At 42.5% G+C, this 24,604-nt stretch overlaps 1 protein-coding gene across 1 annotated transcript in view; it reads right to left on the minus strand.

Annotated features, from left to right (window-relative positions):
* Positions 1 to 23,147, minus strand: part of PLEKHG7 (pleckstrin homology and RhoGEF domain containing G7) — a 60,500-nt gene extending 37,353 nt beyond the window's left edge. Inside the window, 6 exon segments of the mRNA XM_055336456.1 lie at positions 1,973 to 2,094; positions 16,342 to 16,659; positions 16,700 to 16,884; positions 16,942 to 17,050; positions 20,515 to 20,624; positions 22,917 to 23,147. Coding sequence (XP_055192431.1) covers positions 1,973 to 2,094; positions 16,342 to 16,659; positions 16,700 to 16,884; positions 16,942 to 17,050; positions 20,515 to 20,624; positions 22,917 to 23,147 — 1,075 coding nt within the window.
* Between the last annotated feature and the right edge of the window lie 1,457 nt (positions 23,148 to 24,604).

Consider the following 24,604-nt stretch of genomic DNA (forward strand, 5'->3'; position numbering starts at 1 on the left):
TGATGCATTTGCACATCAAAGCTTGGGAAGCACTGAGTGCACCATGACTTTGGGACTTGGGGAATCTATTCAAAATCTATTCTTCAGAAGGAGATGAAGAGAGGTAAGGTGCAGGATGTTGCGCATCTTTTACTATGTGGTATTTACCATGATGCTAGGCATGTGACAAAGAATACTTAGTAGGATTTAGAAGCACCGGGCCTGGTGCAGACTTTCCCGGGCTCCTTCCTGACATACATGCAGGCAGAGCCAATTACTGGTCAGGTCCCGGGTCCCACAGGAAGGGCGCATCTCCCACCAGCTCTCCTGAGGGCTCCTCCAACACAGGGCAGCTGTAGGACTGTAGGGGAGATAGAAATACGACCTTGTTCCTTAGCATGGGGGTTCTCAAACTTTAGTTGTCATCAGCATCACCTGGAAGGCTTGTTAAAAAAACCCAATTGCTGTTTTATGGGCTCCACTCCTAAACTTTCTAATTTAAAAGGTCTGGGGTGGGCCTCAAACCTGCATTCCTGACAATTTCCCAGGTTAATACGGAAGCTCCTGCTCTGGGACCACCAGCCTTTGGGAAACATGACATTTGCTCTAAACATGTACTAACTAACTTCTATCAAGGTTATGCTGTGTTCAGAGGAAGCTCTAGTTTCTAGGGGCCTGTCCTTGAGTGGATCACTTAACTCCTCTGGGTTGGTTCACTTGGGTTATTACATCCTATGAGATGGTAGGTATTCATTTGAATTGTTGTATCAGTGAGACAGTGGGGGTGAAAGGGATCCCTGAAGACTGAGGAGCTAACAAATGTTAGCTGTGACTTACTCACTCGTGGCTTCCGGACCCCATACACAGAACCTGCAGTTGCCCCTGCAAGTGCCTTGCTAGCCCCACCAGGGCTAGTGGTCAGAAGCCTAGATTCCATTTGTCTGACTTGAACCAGTTAGCACCGTGGCTGGGTCACTTCTTTCTGAGTCTCACTTTCCCCCTTTTGTGAATGAGGAGTGCACTTGGTGGTTTCCTAGCTAGGTTGCTCAGGGTCCAGGGCTTCTGGGGATGGTGAGACTGTGGGGCCCACCCCAGCTTCCACCCCCTGGATTGGATTTCCAAACAAGGACAGTTTTGCAAAAATGGCTCTGCTAAAAAAACAAAACCAGTTTAAAAAATGACCAGAAGAAGGTGCCTGGGTTGTGCAGTTGACTGAGCGTCTGACTCTTGATTTAGGTTCAGGTCACCGTCTTAGGATCCTGGGATGGAGCCCCACATCAGGCTCGATGCTCAACAGGGAGTCTGCTCTAGATTCTCTCTCCCCTTCTCCCTCTGCCCCTCTTGCTCATGCTCTCTCTCTCTCTCTTTCAAATCAATCGATCAATCTTTTTTTTTTTTTTAGTCTTTAAAAAAAACTACCAGAAGGATAATCTTTAGCTTTCAAACTTCACCCTCAGAATCATGGAGGTTGTACCCAGAATAGCACAGTTATTCTTACCTTTCACGAGTGAGGTGAAGATGCAGATTTAGCCCTGGAGCTGCCTCTCTCTAATCTGCTCTAGCAGGAATCTGTTGTCACCAAGACCTCTGCCTCCACATGCCACCACCCTGAAGGCCAGGAGTCAGGTGGGGGTGATGTTACAGCAATGATGGGGGAGCTGCCCCCCAGCACAGAGAGAGCATTCTGCTCCATGATGATGACCGCCTCCAGTGGACCTGTTCCAGGTTCTAGACTCGGGGTAAATTATTTGACAAGAAGAGCTTTTGAGAGAAGGCCCATACTCTGTGAGGTAGTGCCCAATTCCAAGACTGGTATTGAGTTGGTTCTAGTAATTCATGACCGGTGCCTGTCCCAACTGGTGAGACATTGGTTCGAGCTGGTTAGTGCACATGTTTTACTAGTTACTAAATACTTTGACGACCTCCTCCCCTCCTCGTTACGATAGCTATCCCGTAGCGGGCATGCAATGCAAGAAGGCTGAGTGAATAGGACCTGAATTCAGTAGCACAAGTGGGTGGCCCAGGTAATCGGCAGCTCCCTCCAACACCACAAGGGCCCCAGGGAGCACCTCCAGTCCAGGGGAGTACCACAAAACTCCTCCTACACTCGAGGAACTGGTAGTCAAGAGGTGGAAAGTGAGATCTTAGAGCTGGCATGTAGAGAGTCCTCGGGTAGACCTCTGGGCATGGGGAAGTGACTGCTAGCAGCCTGATTAATGCCTGCTTTCTTACAAGGATGGGCAGGCCACGCCAGGCTCCAGGCCCAGGAGGGCTGTGAGGACACCCACACCCCTCCTCAACACCTCTTGAAACTTATTGACTGTTCATGCTTATTGAACTGTTCACATCATGAAACTTATTGACTAACCCTCAAATGGGGGAGCTCACCTGGAAATGGCAACACACACATACCTGAAGTGTTCTGACCCTGAAGGATACCAGGAGAAAGTCCTTGAACACCGCAGTGTAAATTATGTTCCAGTGAGGCACACAGGGATCAGAGGTGAGTAGGATCTGTGATGCAGCCCCCAGCATCCCTTGCAATCCAAGCTACCCAAAACGTATGTGTGACCTGGTCCCTCCTGGCTTCAAATGGCTCTTCATCTGATACCCGATGCTGATGGTTCAGTGGCTCTTCATCTGGTACCCGACAAACATGTTATTAAGATACACAGATAACCCTTTATTTTCCTGGTATTTCTTACTTTGCAATTTATTTTCTGGAAACAGGGAATGGATCATAATCTCGACACAAAACAGCTTACACTTTGGTGGCTTAGCTGGCAATGCTTCGCCCTCCCCAAGCCTAACTCCCACCCATCTTGTGAGATTAGTGCCATGGATCCTCTGGTAAGTAACTTAAAAGGGAAAATACTTAAATAAATTTAGGCTGTTATTTATTTAATTATCTGTGTTCTCTTGAATTTTAAAGCCCACTTTGATTTGCCCTTTCTCTGCTCTTCTCTCTCATTATTTTCACTGGAAAACTTTAGTGTAATGTTGCAGACCCTGCTGGCTGCTGACCCAATGTGTGGGCTTTCCATTTTTCTGGCTATGAAAACCCTGCTTCACTCAGGTGGCAGGTGCGGAATTAACACACTCACTTGATCTGACTGCAGCTAGCAGGGGCCATGTGACTCAAATGTAGCAATGAGCTTCAAACAGGAGCTGCCGGATGTGGCTTCTGGAAACACTTTCTTGAAGGGGTCCTAGTGGGCTAGTTTCTTCCTTTTTGGTCTTTGCCCTCCTTGTTGTCTGGAATATGCCTCGATATCTGAAAGGATACCAGAGGTGTTGCAAAGATAGCATCAGGACAGAAACACTCAAGGAGCCTGTCGGGCTGCTGACATCTGCTCTGGCCTGGACTCTGCTTATATTACAAGAGGAATTCCCTTTTACAGGGTGCTCGGGTGGCTCAGTCAGTTAAGTGACGACTCTTGATTTCGGCTCAGGTCATGATCTCAGGGTCCTGAGATCGAGCTCCACATTGGGCTCTGAGCATAGATCCTGCTTAATATTCTTTCTCTCTTTCCCTTTCCCTCTACCCTTCCTCCCCCAACCTCCTTGTTCTGTCTCTCTCTCTTTCTCTTAAAAAAAAAAAAGGAAATACTCTTTACTTGTTTAAGTTATTCTAGTTGAATTTTGTCATCTATAGGCAAATACTATCCTCACTCACACAGATCTCCCCATCCTGGACTTCCTTTTTCAAGAAAAGGGTCATATTTTGGCATTCTGACATCTTGTGACTTTTCTTTTTTTTACTGCCTACTTATGATGAGGTTTCATAATAAGATCATTAGAGTGTTACAACTTCTTATAACTCTCCCCGTCTTGCTATTTGCCAACCCAATGCTTGTGGTGGTTATGAGGATAGAGAGGGCTGAATTAGGTAGGAAATGAAAAAGTTACAGTAATTTGAATGGAGATATATTCCAGTTTCATTGGGTAGAGAATATTGAGACTGACACATAAGAAATGAACAGCATGCAAATCCAGCCAGGACTTTTCACAGTCCTATTAAAAAACCATTAGATAACATAAAATACTGGGGGTCCACAAGAGGACCCCTGAAAAGAAATGTTAGTGGCTTCCCCATCAAATTTATACTTCTCTTGAGAAAGACCCTACAGGCATCTAATAAGAGAGTTGGGATTTAAGGCGATAGATGGGCCTGAATTGGATGGGGACTGGAAAAATTACAACAATACAATGAGAAATGTTAACTCGTTGGGTTCTGGGGGAAAGATTTACCCTTGAGCTTGAACTCTAGATGTTTCACAATCTGGTAAGTGTTAGTATTTTGTAGTTTCCTGAGATTCAGTAAGCTATCTTTGTATTCCCCAGAGACCTCAGAGAGGGTATAGCTACTCGGGAAACAGAAGGACTAGTCCTCCGAGGGCACATCTAGCCTGGCTCATCTCCCGTACGTCCATAGTTTCTCCGGAGTGATGGTTGAGAATGCGGAGTCAAATTGTCTGGATTGTAATCTTAGCTGTGATCAAGCAAGTTAATGACCTCTCCGCACCTGAAGTTGCCATTTGTGAAATGTAGACAATAATGATATTTACCTATTGCATGAGGATGATCGAAGTTAATCAATAGAAAGCACTTAGATCAGTGTCTGGAATTTAGTAAGTGGTCAATAAATGTTATTATGTTGATTATTGAATATGCTATGATATAACGTTCTATTTATGTATCTGTTCACTCCACTAGATTGCCAGCTCCTTCAGTGCAAGAAACTTGTGTTATTTCTTGATGTGGTTGGTGCTCATTTGGTATTTAATCCATCGTCCTTGATGCGCATAAATGAATGAAACATCCTTCTAATGTTGTCCTCTCTTGTGAGGAGTATCTTACTTTACAAAGTAGTTTTGCAGATTTATGTCTCATCTCCTCCCTTACCCTAAGCTCCTAGCTCCTGTTGTAAATCCCTCTGTTTAGTAAGAGCTCAATAAACATTTGCTAAGTAGATGAAACCATAACCAAACCCTCACATGCCCAGAGTCATCACTGTCAGTTCCTGATGCGAACTCCCACAGAATGTGTCCTTTGGTGATAATAGCAAGTTGCTCACTGTTCTTTAAAAGCTACTCTGTACTTTGCGTCTCCATGCCTTGGCTCAGGTAGTTCCCATCTGCCTGCCTACCTTCACTTTGCTTGGCAAACTCCCATTCATCTCTAAATTCCAACTTGGACACTCTTCCTTCGGAAGTCTGCTCTGATTCACACAGCAAGAGCCATTTCTCTCTCTCTCTCTTTCTCTCTCTCTCCCTCCCACTTCCACCCCCACCTTATCTTTCTATTCTATAATAATTTCATTGAAGACTCATACTCTGTCTCACATAGTATAGAACCTAAGCAGCTCGCCTAGCGCTAGACATAGAGCTGGTATTCGAATAAGCTTCTTATAGGAGTAGGCAAGTTGACCTATAGAATGATATACAGACAGTCCTCAAATGAAGGTGCTTTTCCATTCTAAGTCGTAAATAATCACATGCATTTACAATCTAGCAACATGCAGTACCAGTCCCCCCCCTCGTTAGAGGTGGTTAAATTATTCTATCCATTTCCTTTACCCTTATCCTCTTATTTCCCTACCCCCTTATGACCTGACATGAGGCATCCATTTGAGGGGCACATAGGCCAAGTTTTGGAGTTCAATTTGTTTGTATGGAGCAGAAGGAAGACAATGGCTGGCACAAGGTTTGAGTCTTGACTTTGGCTCTGTTGCTTTCATGTTAAAAACCCAGTGATTCTCATTCCAGAAAGGTGGGCAAGGCCCTGGAAGGGCATAACAGAATCTTGTGGACATGACATTTTTATGTTCATAAGAAGGTATGGATTAATTAAAATATCAAGTATCACAGTTTTGATGATATGAAGACCCAGGAAAGCAGTAAGGAAGATCATGTGCATATAGTGACATGAAGAGACATGAATTGGTAGAGAACACCTGCCCTGCATCTCCCGTGCCTGGCAGTGGACTAGATTTCTGGGCGCTCTGGAAAGAACCCCATGTCTGTGTCACCAGGCTCATTCAGATCACTGGATTAATGACATTAATGCAAATGGTTGCAATGATTATTTCTGCTCTTCCAAATGTAATTAGTTCTTATAAAAAAATGGCATGCATGCAGGATCCTTGTGTCTAGTTCTGGACTGATTATCTACTGGAAGCAATTACCGTAATACAGACTTTTTTTATTTCCCTTCCCTAAACAAAATGGTACATGTGAAGGGCAGTGGCATCCTGTGGGGGGGGTGGGGAGAGAAGTTTCTTATACCTATATTTCTCAGAGGGAGGTTAAGCTAGGAGATGGACTAACTATAAATGCAAAAGTGTTTGGGGTGTGGCTGGCAACCCACTGTCTCTGTATAAACACAGTATAACTTCATGCTGCCTTTATTTGTTTGGAAAAGCACAACTAAACAAATATCCTTGAGAAATGCATTTTTCTTCTTTGTTTTCTGGTTTGATGCTTGGCTATTTTGCCTATTTGCTTCAGAACAAAATTCTGGACCTGAGAGGTTCTCAGTGGACAAGACCTGACCCAGATTCTGCAGCCCGCTTGGGCTTGCCAGCCTCCTCCTGCCCGTCCCTCTCCATCCCCATTCCTAAACCCAAACACAACCACACTAACCCTGAGTTGCATTTCTCCAGGCAATCATATTTGAAGAGAGTAGTCCCGTAGTTGTTGGAATAAACTTGTCTCCTCCCTGGTACCAGAATGTCTCCTTATTCTGTCCTCGCTGAAAGTCAAAATGTCCGTGGTGTGGCCTGGGACAGCAACAATGTAGAGAATCCAGAGAATTCTCCCCCCACTGCTGAGAAGGCCACACACCCGTGTGTCAACACTCAACAATGAGCTTGCTCTTCCATGTTGGTGCCAGGAACGTTTTTGGCTGGTGGAAATGTGTCTCCCCCATGGACCTCAAATGTATACACGTGGTAAGGGATAGATGGGTCTTGGTAAATATTTTATCATTTAAAATCAGCTGGCACTTACCACCAGAATACTTTAACATGCATTATCATACAGATTTTCACAACATCCCATAAAGTGGAAATCACTGCTGTCATTACAGAGCCAAGAAAACCGCAGCAACGGGAAGGCTATATAAACAACTGACTTAAGGTTGCATGGCTGCTGAGTGACACAGACAGAATTGCAAGTTCGAGTATGCAAGTCTGTCTCTAATAAGACATAAATAGGGAGAAAAGATACTACAGACCATGTGGGAGCACTAAGTTTGCTTGTTTTTTTAAGATTGATATAATGACGGTGACTGCTTTGGGTAGAAGAGGAAGTGGAGTGGGTTGAATGGAAGCTCCTAGAAAGATAGGTTCATGTCCTATTCCCTAGAACCTGTGCATAGGATCTTATTTGGGTAAGTCTTTTTGCAGATGTCAGTAAGTGAAAGAGCTCGAGATGACATTATTCTGGCTTATCTGGGTGCGCCCCAAATCCATCGACACCTCAGGAAGAGGCACAGAGAGTAGAGAAGGTTGTTTGAGGACAGAGGCAGAGATTAAATGCAGCCACAGTGAAGGAAGACCTTGAGGAAGCAAGGGAAGGTCCTCACCTAGAAACTTCGGAAGTAGTACAGCTCCTCAGTTCCTCGGTTTTGGATTTCGGGCCTCTAGAACAGTGAGAGGGTAAATCTCTGTGTGTTAAGCCACCTGGTTGGTGGCCATTTATTACAGCAGCCATAGGAAACTAATAAAGGGGGCAGTACAAGTGAGTGGCAAGGGCGCTCCACTTACGACCCTAATTCCCAACTCTGACCTTTATTACATTTCATCTTGGTGTGTCACTTCCCTGGGCCTCAGTTTCTTTATGTGGAAGACAACTGCAGGTGAGACCCTTTCTGTCTTTGGTGATCTATGAATCAAGGATTTAGGAGCATTGCTCTCAATTTCCCTGCCAGTGGCCAGTGGGTGGGAGCAGTAATTATACGGTGACCTTTATCTTGGCAGAAATGTTTGAAGATGAATAATTAAAGCTCCTCCTTTAGAAATATGACTAATGCATCATTTGCATTTTTTTTTTTTTTTTTTTGCAGTGGGCTTAAACCAAGGCTTTTAATCCCTGGATGCACATTTTAAAGGAAAATAATGAAAAATGCTAGAGATTATGGGGGTTAGCAACTGTCCTACAGTGACATGTGTGTCTCAAAGGAGTCAAAATCTTATTGACAGTACAATAATTTGGGTAAGGCATTATCTAAGTCTTCGCCCTGCTATGAATGATGCCCGGTGGTTTCCTGTCAGGCAAGCTCATGAGGCCTCATTTTTCAGATGTGATAGTCCTTGCCTGACAGTCAAATTCGTGGTAAATATACCTTTTCCAGCAGGTGGCTTTCCAGCAGTTGTGAGACTAGAAAAGGTAGGGATTCTATTTTAAGAACCACAGTGTTTTAGTCTATGCAGGCGATACAGTGTAATTTGGAATGCTTGCTCGCAACTATGGGTTGATTATATAAGAAGAGCAAACTAAGAATCAGCAACAGTCTTAAAAAAAAATCCCCTTTTAAAATAATCAACAGAGAAATGGCAAACTTTCCAGTTATGGAACTGTCGCCCTCTCGGTGAAATCTGGGACATATTTTTCCATTAGGAGTCTCAAAAGATTATTGGGAACTTTCCTTTGCGTGTGCGACTGTAATCTTTAGTTCCACTTTCTACCAAATGTCCCATTTTCTAGAATCCAGAGAAGGCAGCAAGGATGGGGAGCCTGTAGGTCAGGGCCCAGGGCCTGCTACCTAGTGGCCCCTTCATGAATGTAAGTGAACAAACAGCAAGTTTGTTGATGAGTTTGCATCACTCATCCCCGACAAGTCAGTTTCAACACAGAACAGAGGCAGCTTATGGAGTCTGGTCACTGTGGGGCATACCCGACGCTGTGGCGTCCAGGACTTAGTCAGTGACAGTCACCAAATACACATGGATTCTGGGTCCCAGGGCCGCTGCTGGTACTCGTCGCTCCTACTCTCACCATCTTTTTAGGCTACTGTCTTTGCTGCATGAGAATCAAAATACTGCCCAGGGGCATCAAATGATATTTGTGCAAATCCCTGCCCACCCAGAGCACATTTAAGAGACAAACATAGATCCGATTGGGAAAACGGGAGGGTTAAAAGGAGGCGGAGGGAGACAAGTAAGTAGCTGGAGGAGAAAATACACAAAATGAAGGGGGATCATATACTTTCCCCTACCAGGCTTGTCCTAACCTCACTAAGTGACCAATTGATTTCTTTTGTGCTTCAAATTTTATTGAACATCTACTATGTGCCAGGCTGTGTTCTAGGCATTAGGAATATAGAAATGAACAAAACAGAGAAGAGCCCTGCTTCCATGGAGCTTCCACTCTAGAGGAGCTGAGGTCAATGGAAGAAGCACACACGGGTCTTGCTGTGCAAGGTAGCTGCCCCGCCATCCTCGACCCTCCAGCCATGTCCAGCCCCGTCTCCCTGAGACCACAGTCTCCTCTTCTGATGAATTAACAGCCTGCTGCCTATCCTATGAGAGGGGAAAAGAGTTGTAACTATGAGGGGTGATAGATGTTAACTAAATTTATTGCAGCGATCATTTTGCAATATTCATTATACACCTTAAACTTATACCACGTTCTACGTCAATTATGTCCCAAGAACATTGGGAGAAAAATGAAAGTGATACAGTAAAATATGATGCTGTGGAGTGTGAAATGTTTCCAAAAAGCTAAAAATAAATAAATAAATAAATAAATAAATAAATAAATAAATAAAACCTCAACAACCAATATGTTACTTACTAGTCTCTAGTTAATACCTTCCTAACAAGCTCTCAGGCTCTACAAGAGCCTGGACGGAGTGCTCTCCCTCTCTGGTGTCACCCAGGGTTTAGAGACAGTGCTGGGTGTGTAACAGGTTTTAAACAAATAAAAGTCTGTGGAGGATATAATATCGTATTGAATCTGATGTCCAGACACCTCAGATGAACTGCAAGCATGGGTCATCCCACCCTGGAATCAGAATAGCTTAGAAAGGATAAGTTGGTGACTCAAATACAGGAAGTGCTTAATGAATGAATGAATGAGTACATCCTTTCTTTAAAAAAAAAAGCTAATATTTGAGTTGTTCTCTTGATCACATCAAAAGCCTATTAGATGGTACTATTTGCATCGTCATTTCAACAGATGAAGACTTGGAGGTTTAGAGCTGTTGAGATCCGCACCTGAGACCACGTTGCCAGAGAGAAGTAGAGACAGGTAAGGTTCAAGCCTAAATTCTTCACACCTCAGTAAGAAAGAACTATAAAGATTTTTTTTTTTCCAGGAGGCCTATTTTGGTGATAGGAGAAATTTGGAGTGAGTGTGAGTTCCGAGGAAGAGAGTGAATGTCAGCAAGTGTGATTCCAATAGGTCTTAACACTATGCTGTACCACTTCAGATCTGGCTGGGGGGAGGGTGAGGGGTGGGGGGATGTCTTCCTGGCATTCAATGTTTTTGTCTCCTTTCTTCTTCTAAAGTGACTTTCAAAATACCTCTCATTTGGTTTTCATGATGTTACCCCATTTGAACATATTTAGCTTTCTTCCTACATTTTGAAGGAAGTTAGCCTTTGTTTTCCTAGACGTGGGATGTACATGTCCCTTTTCAGCTTCAGGGCAGACTGAAAAAATGAAGTGAAACAGAGTTTTTTTGTTATAGATTTTAAAGGGGTGCCGGAAAGGTCTCCCTACCCACGAGATCTCCCCCGCTTGCTTCCTGACGCTTACAGTCCCACCAACGCGGCTTCATTGTTTGGTTCCAAGTCAGTTTTCTGTCAAAATGCAAATAAATCAGGGATTTGATAATGGCACGGTAAACCAAACAGCCTGCCAGCCTGCCCCTCTCCCTACCTCCACCCATCTTTTCCTTTAATAAGTACTGTTGGAGATAGACTCTTGCTGCGTAATAGGTTCTAGAGTTTTAAAGGTATTTAAGTGGTCCCTGCCCTCAGGAAGGTCTTGACTCTGGAAGCAGAGGAATTTAAAAGCAATGCAATAGTGTTTGATATAAGGTGTGGGGAAAGCTAAAAGGGAAAAATACTCTGTTTTACTTAGAAAGATGAGCACAGATATTTCTTAAGCCTAAAGTCCTTCTCACTTCAGTAAGAAAGAACTATACAAATTCTTTTTTTCCAGAAGGCATTTTTTGGTGATAGGAGAAATTTGGAGTGGGTGTGAGTTCAGAGGAATATTACAGAGGGAGAGAGGGAATGACAGTAAGAAAAACACAAGGAGAACCTTGGAATCAAGGTCGTAACACTGAGCTGATTTCAGAACTGAGTGTCATAGATTAGGCCCTCCTCACTTACAGGAACCTGCCCCACTGTCAGGCCACGTGTTAAAACACCACAATAAAAGAAGAATCAGTATTTTTGCAAAAGGACTTGAGTCTATTCCACAAGGCAGAAAAGGTTTACTGTGACTGATCGGTAGGCACAGAGGCAAGCACTTCTCTGATATACTAGGGGGTCAGCAAACTTTTTCTGTCTACTACCAGCTAGTTAATATTTTTTTTCCTTTAAAGGTTTTATTTATTTATTCATGAGAGACACACACACATACACAGAAAGAGAGAGAGAGAAGAGAGAGAGAGAGAGAGAGAGAGAGGCAGAGACACAGGCAGAGGGAGAAGCAGGCTCCATGCAGAAGCCCGACGTGGGACTAGATCCCAGGTCTCCAAGATCATGCCCTGGGCCGAAGGTGGTGCTAAACCACTGAGCCACCCGGGTTGCCCCAGCTAGTTAATATTTGAAGCTTTGTGGGTCCTACGGTCTGTAGTGACTGTGATGCAGTTCTACCACAGTGATGTCAGAGCCCCCAAGGCCAGTATTCAAATGAAAGGGTTGTGGCTGCTTTCCAACGAAACTACTTACAAAAGCAGATGGATGTCCACAGGGCCTCATTGGCCAGCTCCTGGCTTAAACCATTTAATAGACATATTAAAGGCTTGTATTAAATAAGTGTAAGATTTAAATTAAGTTTAAATACATTTTTTTAAGGTGAGGGTCCCATCTCCTGGATGGACAGCAGGGTCTCCTGTGGAGCCCACTCCTTATGTTAGATGACTGCACAGCCTGGTGTGGAGCCACTGGAAGGGAGTTGCCCTTTGAGCAAACAGCTGCTGAAAAGTCTGCAGTGCATGAAGAAGAGAGGGAGGGCACAGAAAGAGATCAAGCAGACAGTCAACAAAACTAAAAGGCAACCTAAGGAACAGGAGAAGATATTTGCAAATGTTTGATCAGACAAAGGGCTAGTATCCAAAATCTATAAACAACTTATCAACTCAACACCCAAAGCATATATAATCGAATCAAGAAATGGGCAGAAGACACGAACAGACATTTCTCCAAAGAAGACCTACACATGGCCAACAGACACATGAAAAAATGCTGCACATCCCTCGGCATCAGGGAAATTGAAATCAAAACCACTATGAGATCCCACCTCACACCAGTCAGAATGGCTAAAATTAACAAGTCAGGAAACAACAGATGTTGGCAAGGATGTGGAGAAGGGGGAACCTGCTTATGCTGCTGGTGGGAATGCAAGCTGGTGCAGCCACTCTGGAAAACAATATAGAGGTTCCTCAGAAAATTAAAAATAGAGCTACCCTGGGACCCAAGGATTACACTACTGGGTATTTGCCCAAGGGATACAAACATAGTGATCTGAAGGGGCACCTGCCAGTGCTCTTAGCAGCAACGTCCACAGTATCCAAATTGTGGAAGAGCCCAGATGTCCATCAACAGATGAGTGGATAAAGAAGATGTGGTCTATACATACAATGGAATACTACTCGGCCATCAGAAAGAATGAAACCTTGCCATTTGCAATGATGTGGATGGAACTAGAGGGTATTATGCTAAGTGAGGTAAGTCAGTCAGAGAAAGACAAATACCACATGATCTCACTCACATGTGGAATTTAAGAAACAAGGCAGATGAACATAGGGGAAGGCAGGGGAAAATAAGGTGAGATGAAGACAGAGAGGGAGGCAAACTGTAACAGATGCTGAACTCTAGGAAACAGACCGAGGGTTGCTGGGGGGGGGGGGTCATAGTCATTAAGGAGGGCACTTGATGTTATGATGTGATGAACACTGGGTGTTATTTGCAACTGATGAATCACTAAATTCTACCTCTGAAACTAAAAAAAAAAAAAAATGCAGGTAGACAGGATCTTTGTGCCACAGATGCTTAGCTGGTTACCAAAAATTCATGAATTATAAAAGTATAGAGTGAGTAGTCTATGACTGATGAAAAACTGCTGCTTTTTAGTGATAATATATAAATGTTTATCGAACATGCTAATTCACAGATTGTAGTTACTCAGGCCTTCATGTATTCATTCACAAACATTGCTTGTCACACGCCAAGTATTGCAGTACGTCCTGGAGAAACAATATTGACTAATTCGGGGTCATCCCTGGACACCCAAGATGTCCAGGTTACCTCCCGTCTAACTCCCTGTTTTTGGTAATGTTCTACTATTTGGTAATATGTGATTATGATACTGGACTGCACAGAGTGTTTTTAAAGCCTCAAGCCCTTGGACCAAGTTGTGCCTTTGAATTTACCAAGACTAGTTCTGTTATAGTCGTGCAAAGATCCTGCCGGTCAGAAACAATTACCTGCATGCCATCTTCTGTAGAATGGCCTGACGCATCCCATCAGTTAAGCTGTATGTCTGCTAACTCCATCCTATAATCAGAGCTGGACACAGACTTCACCTGCTCTAGAAAGCATCGCCTTATTAAAAACTCTCAGGTATGTATCCCCATCCCTGATGGCTTCTCTCATCAACTACACCCTCAAAATCTCCGTTCTGATGATCCATAGGTCCTTAAATTCAACATGCCCAAACTTGAAGTCAAGACCTAGACCCCACCTACCCTTCCTTCCCTCCCTCACCCTCCCACACAAAGTCACCTAGATCAGTGAACAGAACTATTTGCTACCCAGTGAAGCCACCCAGAAGCTTGGAGGTCAGTCATTTTCAACACCTTCCTTCCTCTCACCCCTAATGGTCTACTATTCACAAAGTCTAGGTGATTCTATCTCCTAAATACCTCCTCGGCTGAATACTTTTTCTAACTCCAGTGTGTTCACCAGAGCCTAACCTACTAACTTCTCGTATCTAGCCGTTCTAATTGTTCTGCTGGAGTCCGCTCTCACCTAAATGTCATGCCCATCCTGTATCCATCTGATCATATCCATCCATTCAGTGGTTTCAAACTGCTCTCAGGCTAAGGAACAAAATACCTTGAATATCCTGTTAGATTTTTGCACCATCGACTCTAACCAACATCCCCATCTTTCTCTGAGGCTACTCTTTTTTCCTTTTTTGGACATGTCTGAATTAGGTATCATTTTTGAGCTTTACTCTGGTCTTCACGTGTAGATTTGTATTAATGATTCCATTCTTCATCAACTTTTGTATCTGCACCCTTTGCCAAGTAACACGTCTGTGCTCTCCCCCTGTTGGTGACACATAACTTCCTGTCCCTGGGTTAATTCATGTGATTTGCTTTGGCCAATAGAATAAGGTGCAGTACTGACCCCAGTATTGCAAGAGGCCTTCCTGGCTTCCTTGTCCTCATGTACCTCTTCCTTCACCATAATAAGAACATGCCCAGGGTAGCTCTTTGTTTCCATGAAAAAGTTGAGGAACATGATGAGTGGAACTATCCAGCTGAGACCAGCCTCCATCAACTCGCACCCAGTAGACACACATATATAAAACAATAGCTGGTTGTTGTTTTAAGCCACTGAGGTTTGGGGTAGTTTGTCAAGTAGCGACAGCGAACTGATACACTACCATAGTAATCTGCATTTTCCTGCGGCTTGGTAAATGTCCTCAGCCTTTGTTTATGTGTTTAGGTCAATGGGGGTTAAAGTCCACAAAGACCCGTAGATGGGTCTCATTCTTCCTACTATGAACAGCAAACTTGTGCTTGAGGATTGAGGTCTGGTAATAAAACAATGGCTACTTCCTGAGATTTTCTCTGTGATTTTCCAAATGAAATTAGGGCTTTCCTACCCATCTTGCGAGTAGGGTGGATGAAATTGAGCATGGATCTTTTCCTTGCTGCCACAGAGGTTCTTCATCCCTGGGAGGGACGGCAAATCCACTGCTATAAACTGAGGACCATGCTGAAAATTCAGGCTGGTTTTGTTTCGTTTCATTTTGTTTCTTTTTTCTCTTTTCTTTTCTTTCTTTTCTTTCTTTTCTTTTCTTCTTTTCTTTTCTTTTTTCTTTCTTTTCTTTTCTTCTCTGTTCTGTTCTTCCTTTTTTATTTAAATTCAGTTTGCCAACATGTAGTATAACACCCAGTGCTCATCCCATCAAGTGTCAGGGCTGGTTTCTGAAGTGACACAATCTACCTGCTTCCTAACTAAAGGCCTGGGTGTCAGGAGAGGCCTTTTAAAAGGTTGGCCTAGATTGAAACAGCACGTCTTGTTCTTTTTATCCTTGTCCTCTGAAGTTCTCTTTGAAACTCTGTTGAATGTTTCCGGACTTTATATTTTCTTGACCTAACAAAACCAATTACTAAGTGGATGTTAATTAAGCCACAGGGCCAAGTCATTGGCAATTCAAAATGAAAATCATGACTGCATGTGGCTGTCATACTTTGCCCCAAAAAGCCACAGTGAAATGCTCTGCTCTTCAAGGAGACTCTTGAAATTAAGACTTTCTGAGCCATAAATGTTAAGTGACTCGAGGGCTGTAAAACAAAGTGCCTTGATTGATATGCCATCAGGTCTGCTATGTCAGGACAGAAACAGAGATGGAAAAGTAAACAGTGAGCAGTTTTCATGGCACCAGAGCAAATAAAGACATACACACGTGCATGTATACAATTCTTCTCCTGGAAATAAAATTTAAAAACACACGGGTTAGTTTTGCTCAAGTCTGCCCAAAATTCCAAAGCAGACATCTGGAAAGGAGAGCAATTAAGCATCCTAGCTAAAATGCTTTAGATATTTTCTTTTTTGGTGGGGAGGGAGAGATGATTAGAAATTTGAACAATTTGTTCTTTCTCTGCCTTTAAACTAGGTTGTCTTCAAATGGCATGGATTTGCACGACGGCCACCTTTGCTACCCAGTGCCTGACAGACTGTCGCTAACCTGACCTTCTCTAGAAGAAAGTGAGGTAGGCTTCCATTCTCCTTCTTCTGCAAACTACTGTACCCTTTTACTTGGGAGCCAACGTGTCCTGAAAAGTATGCATCCCCTCGGCAGTGACTTCCTGTGCCATCTCCCATCATAGGACTCCCTGGCCTGAGGGGTAATATGGGAACCCAGAGATGGATCTTGCTCTGTGGTACACAGAATGAGCACAGGAGCCTCGGAGCTGTGTTCCCTGAGGACCGGGGGGTTGGGGGGGTGGGGGCTGCGTGGCAGGGGTGGGTGGTCAGTGGCCTCCTTTCTCTGGAAGAGAGGCCTGGAAAAGAGTCTGCTCAGTGATGGGCTTGAAGCTCAAGAAGGGGTCCAAATCAGTCAGTTGTGTTGAGGGCCCTTTTGGGGTCAGAGGCCATCTTGATTGGAGTCTCAAACGCAATAGGGAGTGTGAAGAATTCTTTGGGCTTCCAGGTGGGCTCTTGGAGAGGTAACATAGAGAGCCTACAGGCTCCTTTGCTTCTAGGCTCCTTCCTGGTGGGCATATCCAAGGTCTTTTGCTGAGACAGCAAGTGTGAAGTCCCAAGACCATTGGCCCTTCATCTCCCCAAAGTGAGAGAGGTAAAGATGCAGCCCGGGGCTTGTTGATCAAAGTGGAGAAGGTTCCTCTGGTTCTCACAGTGCTGCTTTGACAGACTTCTCAGGGGGACAACCTTAGGTCTGTACCTCTGGGCCGGATGGCTCCATCTTCCCTATGCAGAGAAGAGGCCCCATTACTGGACGCTTCCAGGGGACATTGCTGGACTTACTCTTCTCTGGACCATACTGGGGTTGTTCACTTTCTGAATCCAAGTGCTCTTTTTCCTCTGGTATGTCTTTGTCCTTTCCCAGAGGATAGTTACAGGCAGGTTGTTGTATCTTTAGTGAGCAAGAGCAGAGTGTGCAGTCTGTTGCAAATGAGGGAGACCAGTGTGAAGAAAAAAAAAGGCATCTGAAATTTCACATGAAAACCTCTAATTTGTACAGGAGATAGGTTGTCATTAGTGTCCTTTATGCTTTGAGAATAATTAACATAAGTGATTTCAGCCTTCCCAGCTGAATAGTTTGCATGTTGAAGTTTGTTTACTATTTACTTATTATACCTTCCAGGTTGAAACAAAAAATGTTTTAAAAATCTTAGTAAGGGGGCACTTGGGTAGCTCAGTTGGTTAAGTGTCCAAATCTTGGTTTCAGCTCAGGTCATGATCTCAGGGTCATGGGATTGAGCCCCAGACTGGGCTCCCTGGAGAGTCTGCTTGGGATTCTCTCTCTGCCTTCTCTCTCTGTCCCTCCTGCTGCTCATGTGTGCTCTTTCTCTCTCAAATAAATAAATCTTTATAAAACAAACAAAAAAAACCCTTAGTGACCTACAATACTTTTTGGAAGGCACAAAGCTCATCCCCTTTTGATTATTCCATTTTAAGACAATTAAATATACATTAACATTTTCTTTCTTTCTTTCTTTCTTTCTTTCTTTCTTTCTTTCTTTCTTTCTTTCTTTCTTTCTTTCTTTCTTCTTTCTCCTTCCTTCCTTCCTTCCTTCCTTCCTTCCTTCCTTCCTTCCTTCCTTCCTTCCTTCCTTCCTTCCTTCCTTCCTTCCTTCCTATAGTACTTTGGTGTATTCCAGCAATATAAGGATATAAAAAGAAGAAGAACAAAGCCCCTTCCCTCAAGGTTTAAATTACAGAATGAGACATGTTTTCAGAGATACCGCTACTAAGTATTTTGCAAAAGGCATTCTAGATTTTATCCATCCTCGTGTTTTGAAAAAATAACTTGCAAATTTGAAAAGAAAAATCCAATGTCACCCACATGCCCCACTTCTCATGATTAGAAGTGTTTTCTAGGATTCACCAATGCAGAATTACCTCTCAATTAAGCTCTTTTCATGCTCAAGGTAAGCTGATTCTACCATTTGACAACTTGATCTGTGGCCACATGGCAGTGACTTATGGTGACTCCATGATTTTGGAGTTTCCCGTATGAAGAAAGTAGTTGTGTGTAGAATAGCATTGATCCTTACCCATCCTGCTACCATAAGCGTTAACCCTTAATTATTTACAGACCTGGTGTGGGGATGTGGATTAGTTGTAATAACCATCTTCCCTTGCCGTGGGCAATGTGGAAAATGGTTTCAGACTGTGTTTGGCTTGTTTACAGATGCAAACATCAGCAGTTGACCTCATATTCTGAGATCCCCAGTAATAGTTTTAGCCAGTCTGTAATTCTAGAGCAAGACTCAGCAATCTGAAATGCTTTGGGAATGAACACATTCAGGTTGCCAAATTTTAAGGATCGCTAATAATTTCTCCTTTAGTGCTACATGATTTTAATTGTGCTGACAACCCTTCAGGAGACCTATTTCTGCAGTGTATTATTTACTTCCTCAACCTGATAACAGAGAATACTGCCCAGCAGTAAGCCTTTTCTTGATGACCTGGCCTCCTTATGTTGATTATGACTCACTGTACTAGTTGACATGCAATGATTTTTACTATGTTTACTGCAGTTTTATGGAGAATACAATAACTGTTACAGATTTTTACAGCATATGATTCTTTACCCCACATTAAATGGCCTCCAACTGATGTATTCCCGAATTCTTATTCATTATTTCTCATCATAGTTGGGATACTTGCCTATGGCAGCCACTCTCACCTTTGTTTCTTCCAGAATGCTTCAGGCATAGAAGTCCAGGAACCCTATATAAACAGGATTCATAGGCTCTTAGTTTTACTCTCACCAATAAGGAGTAGGAGTCCAATGTTATGACATGGTCATGACAATACTGTGACCCCGTATTCTCTTATATTTGCTCCCAGGTTCTCACCTGGTTTAAGATCAAATGAAACTAACAGATACCAGATTTTAAACTGGAGAGTTGCTCAAGGAGCTACTTAGATATGAATTAAAATCAATTCAACTCTTACTAACAAAAGCAATTGACAATTCTTAATATTGGGTAGCTTTAATATTTTGAGCTGAGTGGCTACAAAACTTCACATGTAGAACAAATATGTATGATGTATCCTGATTTTGGAGGCAAGAGAAGAGCTAAGAAACTTACATTTTAGTTAAGGTGGGCCTGAACTGATTTTGGTTTTAGGTTGATAATTTCTGGCTGCTTCTTTAAAGGCTGACACCAGCTTTGTTGGAGGAGAATGAAGAGACCCATTCTGACCTTTGATGAAAACAGAGATATAAGGTCTTTTACTAGGTCCTGCATTGGAGGGGCCAGTTCCTCATTCTCCCAAGAGATAAAGGCCTGAGTTGAGGACTAGAGTTGCAGGTACTTTCACACACATACACGTCCAGGAAATTTAATTTTTTTTCTCCTTGATAACCTAGTCCAAGTTTTAAGCAGCAACTCTATTAAAAGAATTTGGTATGATTCCATAGATACTTGGAGAAAATTCTATCAGAATCCTTAGTACTTGGGTTTCTCCTGGTTCTTGTGACTTCTTTCTCCTCCTTTGAAGAGTTAGGGCACTGTCTTGACCTCCTTTCCAGTCATAGTGGCTGGTAGGAGGTCCTGATGTCTGATATGACTTAAGGGTTATTAATATTATTGATTGGCCAGCGTTACAAATACTGGAACTAAAGCAGTAGTAATTGCTGGCACGACTCACCGCAGAATCAGAGACACTTTAAATACAGCAGGTCTCTGGGAGACAGTTTGAGGAGAAGGGAGAGCATAGCCTTGGGAGTAACCTACCTGTTGGCTCTCCCCACCTCACCACCAGCTAGCCTGTGACCTAGGATAAGTTATTGTTTTCTGGCAGCTGCTAGGCTGCATTTATGGAAGGGCATCAGAGTTCCTCTCTCACTCGCTGGGTAGTTGCAGGCATTAAGTGGATAACACCCAGGTTCTGGGGCAGCCCTCCCTAAACTTTAGATTACTCCCATGGAGCTCGTAAGGAATCAAAAGTTAACAGAAAAGGTAGGACAAACTTCTCCTTTGTGTTCTTTAAGAGACAAACTCAGTAAATGATCCTTAAAAAGAAGATTGACCAGCCTTTGACCTCCTGAGCAAGCACCACTCACTGTTGGGAAAGCAATCTCAGGGTCTTTGAAATTAAAATCACACGTATTAATGTTTCACCATGCTTCTCAGACCTGGAGAGGCCAGCAAGATAGAACCAAGAGAAGCTGGTAGCAACAGGATCTAAAGCAAGTGGAAAGTGTGAGAGGGAAACACAACCAGCCCCAGAATGTTACGTTTAAGACTAGGGGGCGGCGGGGGGGGGGGGGGGGGGCTGGTCTGCATTATCCAGGTGGGTCCTGACCAGGGAGTCAGCAGATTCAGAGTGAGCTGCCAGGCTAAGGTTTGGAAGGTTCCACACCTGTTAACAGTGGACTTTCCCAGCCAAGTACAGGTGAATTTGAGGCCAGTTGAAACAAGGAACTGGCGCCTCCCCTCCTTAGAGACTTTTCTAGTTGTTTCTGAAAAAGCCTAAAAGGAAGAAAGTTTGGAATCAAAGACTGCCTAAGAAAAATGATTTGTTTTTGTTGAACAATGGATGATTTGGAAGTGATGCAAATGTAGCTTTTTACTTACCTTCAGGTGTTCAATAATAATCAGCAATTATTCTGTGATCCAGTTCTGTTCTGTTCTAAAGTTGTGAGAATTAGTCCTTTCAACCTGACTTTGCTCACATCTTAAAGTAGTTTATGTGGATCTGTTTAATGAATGGGCTGTTTTGATAAGCATTGAATAATAGAGGAAATGATCATTATACTTGGAAACAAATTTGTGTGCATTAATTTTCAAATAATTAAAGTGGGAATGGAAAAACATTTGTAGCTACCAGCATTCTCATTTGAACGGTACCTAAGAATGTATGCAATACTAAACATATTTCTGCAGAATCTTTATAAAAACAAATTCAAACAAACTCTAATCATCTAATTTACAGAAGTTTAAATTGCTTAGACTCTTTACAGATACTTTTGTGGAGGTTTCTGTAGATCAGTGGTTCTCATAGCGAGGTCCCTGGATCAGTAGCATCAGCATCACTTAGGAACTTGTTTGAAAGGCAAATCCTCTGAATTTTTTTGGGGGATGTTTAGTTTGTTAAGTTCTTTATAGATCTTGGATAGTAGCTCTTTATCTGATATGTCATTGGCAAAAAACAATCTGGCCATGAAACGGGCAAAAGACATGAACAGACATTTCTCCAAAGAAGACATACACATGGCCAACGGGCACATGAAATAATACTACATATCACTCACTTGTCATCAGGGAAATAGAAATCAAAACCACAATGAGATGCCACTTTACCCCAGTGAGAATGACTAAAATTAACAAGACAGGAAACAACAAATGTTGGTGAGGATGCAGAAAAAAGGGAATCCTCTTACACTGATAGTGGAATGCAAGCTGGTGCAGCCACTCTGGAAAACAGTGTGGAGGGGGTTCCTCAAAAATCTAGAACTAGAACTACCCTATGACCCAGCAATTGCACTACTAGGTATTTACCCCAAAGATACAGATGTAGTGAAACCAAGGGGCACCTGCACCCCAATGTTCCATGATAGCCAAACTGTGGAAGGAGCACAGATGTCCTTTGATAGGTGAGTGGATAAAGAAGATATGATCTATCATCTATCTACTATCTATCTATCTATCATCTATCTATCATCTATCTATCTATCTATCTATCTATCTATCTATCTATCTATCTATCACTATCCACACTAGAATATTCCTCAGCCATCAGAAAGGATGAATACCTACCATTTACATTGAAGTAGATGGAACTGGAGGGTATTATGCTGAGTGAAATAAGTCAGTCGGAGAAAGACAATTATCACATGGTTTCACTCATATGTGGAATATAAGAAACAGTGCATGGAACTGTAAGAGAAGGTGGGAATGGAGGAAAATTAGAGAGGAAGATAAACCATGAGAGACTCTTAAATCTGGGAAACAAACAGAGTTGTCAAAGGGGAAGTTAGTGGGGGGATGGGATAACTGAGAGCCCTGAATGTTATACTATATGTTGCAAATTAAATAAAAAAAAAAAAAAGAAGGCAAATTCCACTCTTCCCCCACCTCTTGAACTGGAAACTCTGGGGTGGGGCTGGAAGTCTGTGTTTTAGCATGTTTAGCATGCTCTCCTGGGGGATTCTTACATTTGTTAGAGATTTGAGAACTGTTACCTTAGGGAAAAATGAGTCTAACTTATATAACTTGGCCTTATGATAACCTTACTGTTAGTCTTTAATCTTCCCACTTTGGCCTTATTGGGACATCACTTACTTAGAACTTTGGAAAATGACCTGACCTCCTTCCGTTACAACCATTACCATCCACCACTGCCACCAAACCAAAAATGTGATATCAAAAGCCAGTATGAAATAGTCTGAGCTCTTGTCAAGGCCAGAAATGATGTGTTTCATTTTAGGAAGAAAGAAAAATGAATAGAGCATTTTTAGCTTTTGGTTTATGGAATGAAGGTCGTGCTTTATCTACTAGTCTCCTCACACATGTGTGATTGTAAAACTGTCTCTCCCCAGGGGATATGATAATGGAATATTTGATCCCCATCCCCAAATTTTCAACCTCTGGTTGTAATTTCTATAAGAAAATTAAGAGTCTACAGAAAGGTCACAAAGTCATTACCAGGGGGAAAAAAATAGCACAACCTCTAAGGAGAAGAGCAGCAGGGAGGGAAGGGGCATCCTGCAGGACGGGCAGCCCCTAGATCTATCTCTCCTTCAGGACCCTCGGGGCTATTGCCTTGAAAGCAAAGGAGGTCCTTTCCAGCTCAGTTGTGCCCACGAAGATTCTCTCCAACACTGCAGAGGGGGCAGCTTTCTGCATGCTTTCGCCTCGTGCCTGGCTTATTTGATCAGGATAAATTTTGGTTGTTGACAAGGTCACCTGGGATGTGCCCCATGCAAAGTCTAAAGCCCAGCAAGCTAGTCTTCTATCATGGATATCTACATCCGAGGCTGCCAGCTGCGGCATCCTGATTGGTCCTCTAGCTTAAAAAAAAAAATTAATCCAACATCAAAAATTAGGAGATTTTACAGAAAAATTTGGATTGCAAGCTTTTTAAAACATATATTTTTATTAACCAATCTGGCAATACTATGTCCATATTGGATCATTTCCATATCTATAGAAAAGGAGTAGATCTTAGGACAGGTTTTCTGTGTCAGATGCGACAAGCAGAATCCAGTTCACCACATTCTCTGCCAGTCCTTACAGTGCCTCTGAGGCTACCATTGGTTCCTATTTATCATTGTGTATGTAGTTTGATTTCCTACCAAAACACTACAAATAATGGCCCCAAACTGGAAAAACTCCAATGTTAATTTAAATAGGACCTCCATCATCAACAGACAAATACCCTGATATGTTCCCCCACGAAAGTAAAGGCACAATTGTTTTTATCTCAAGCATAATGTTTAATGAAAGATCTATGATTCCATTTATATAAAGAGCAAGAGTGGGCAAAGTTCATCTAGGGTGTTCCAAGTTGGGATGGTAATTCTTATCCTTGGGAAGAGGCTGGAGTGTGGCTTCGGGGATGTTCATATTCAATTTCCTGATCTGGGTGCTGGTACCTGGGTGTGTTGTCTTTGTGGAGATTCATTCACTGGTATCCTTGTGCTATGTGCATTTTTCTGTCTATGCATGTTCTTCTTGAGTCCAAAGTGTCCTTAAAAAAGTATGTGTGTGCTGAGAGAGCACATCCTGATTTACTTACTTATTTATGTAACTTACTAGCTAATATGCATCTTCGAATCAGCCAATTTCTAAAAAATTTTTTCCCCTAGTGTTTGAAAAGAGGCTAAGATTCTTAGTTGGGTTTTCTTGTAGGTCTAAGGTTTATAAAACTCCCAGAGAACCATGTTTAAAATTATTAATCTCAATGCCCCTAGATATGTCTCAATCTCTCTGAATTATTCATTTAAGGAAGTTTGCTAGGCGGTACACATTCCAAGCTGTTTCCTACCTGAGATTGTCTTTATTTTGCCATCACATATGAATCCTGGATATGGAATCCTTGCAGCACATATTTTCCTCTAAAGGGTCTATAGACATTTTTACATGATTTTCAGTCATTAGTATTTGAAACAGGAGACCAATGGAATATTGGCTCTTTGGAGGATATTTTATACTTTTTTGTTCTTAAATTTATTTGTGATCTTTTCAACTGATAGATTAATTTCTATGTATTTTCATTTTAAAAAAGATTGATTCTTTATATTTGAAGCTAGAAATGCTTAAACAGCATATATCAAAGTAGGTTCAGTTCTGCCTAGGATCTGGTATGTACTCTCAATTAGTCAAAATACTTTTCCCAGCTAAGAAATATTTCTATATTATTTAACAATTATTTCTCTTTTTTAATTTTCTTTTTTCAAGGGAGACCTATTATCTATTGGCTGTGATATTTCATCTTCTCTGTACATTAT

The sequence above is a fragment of the Nyctereutes procyonoides genome, unplaced genomic scaffold, assembly GCF_905146905.1.
Source record: "Nyctereutes procyonoides isolate TBG_1078 unplaced genomic scaffold, NYPRO_anot_genome, whole genome shotgun sequence".
Taxonomy (NCBI): domain Eukaryota; kingdom Metazoa; phylum Chordata; class Mammalia; order Carnivora; family Canidae; genus Nyctereutes; species Nyctereutes procyonoides.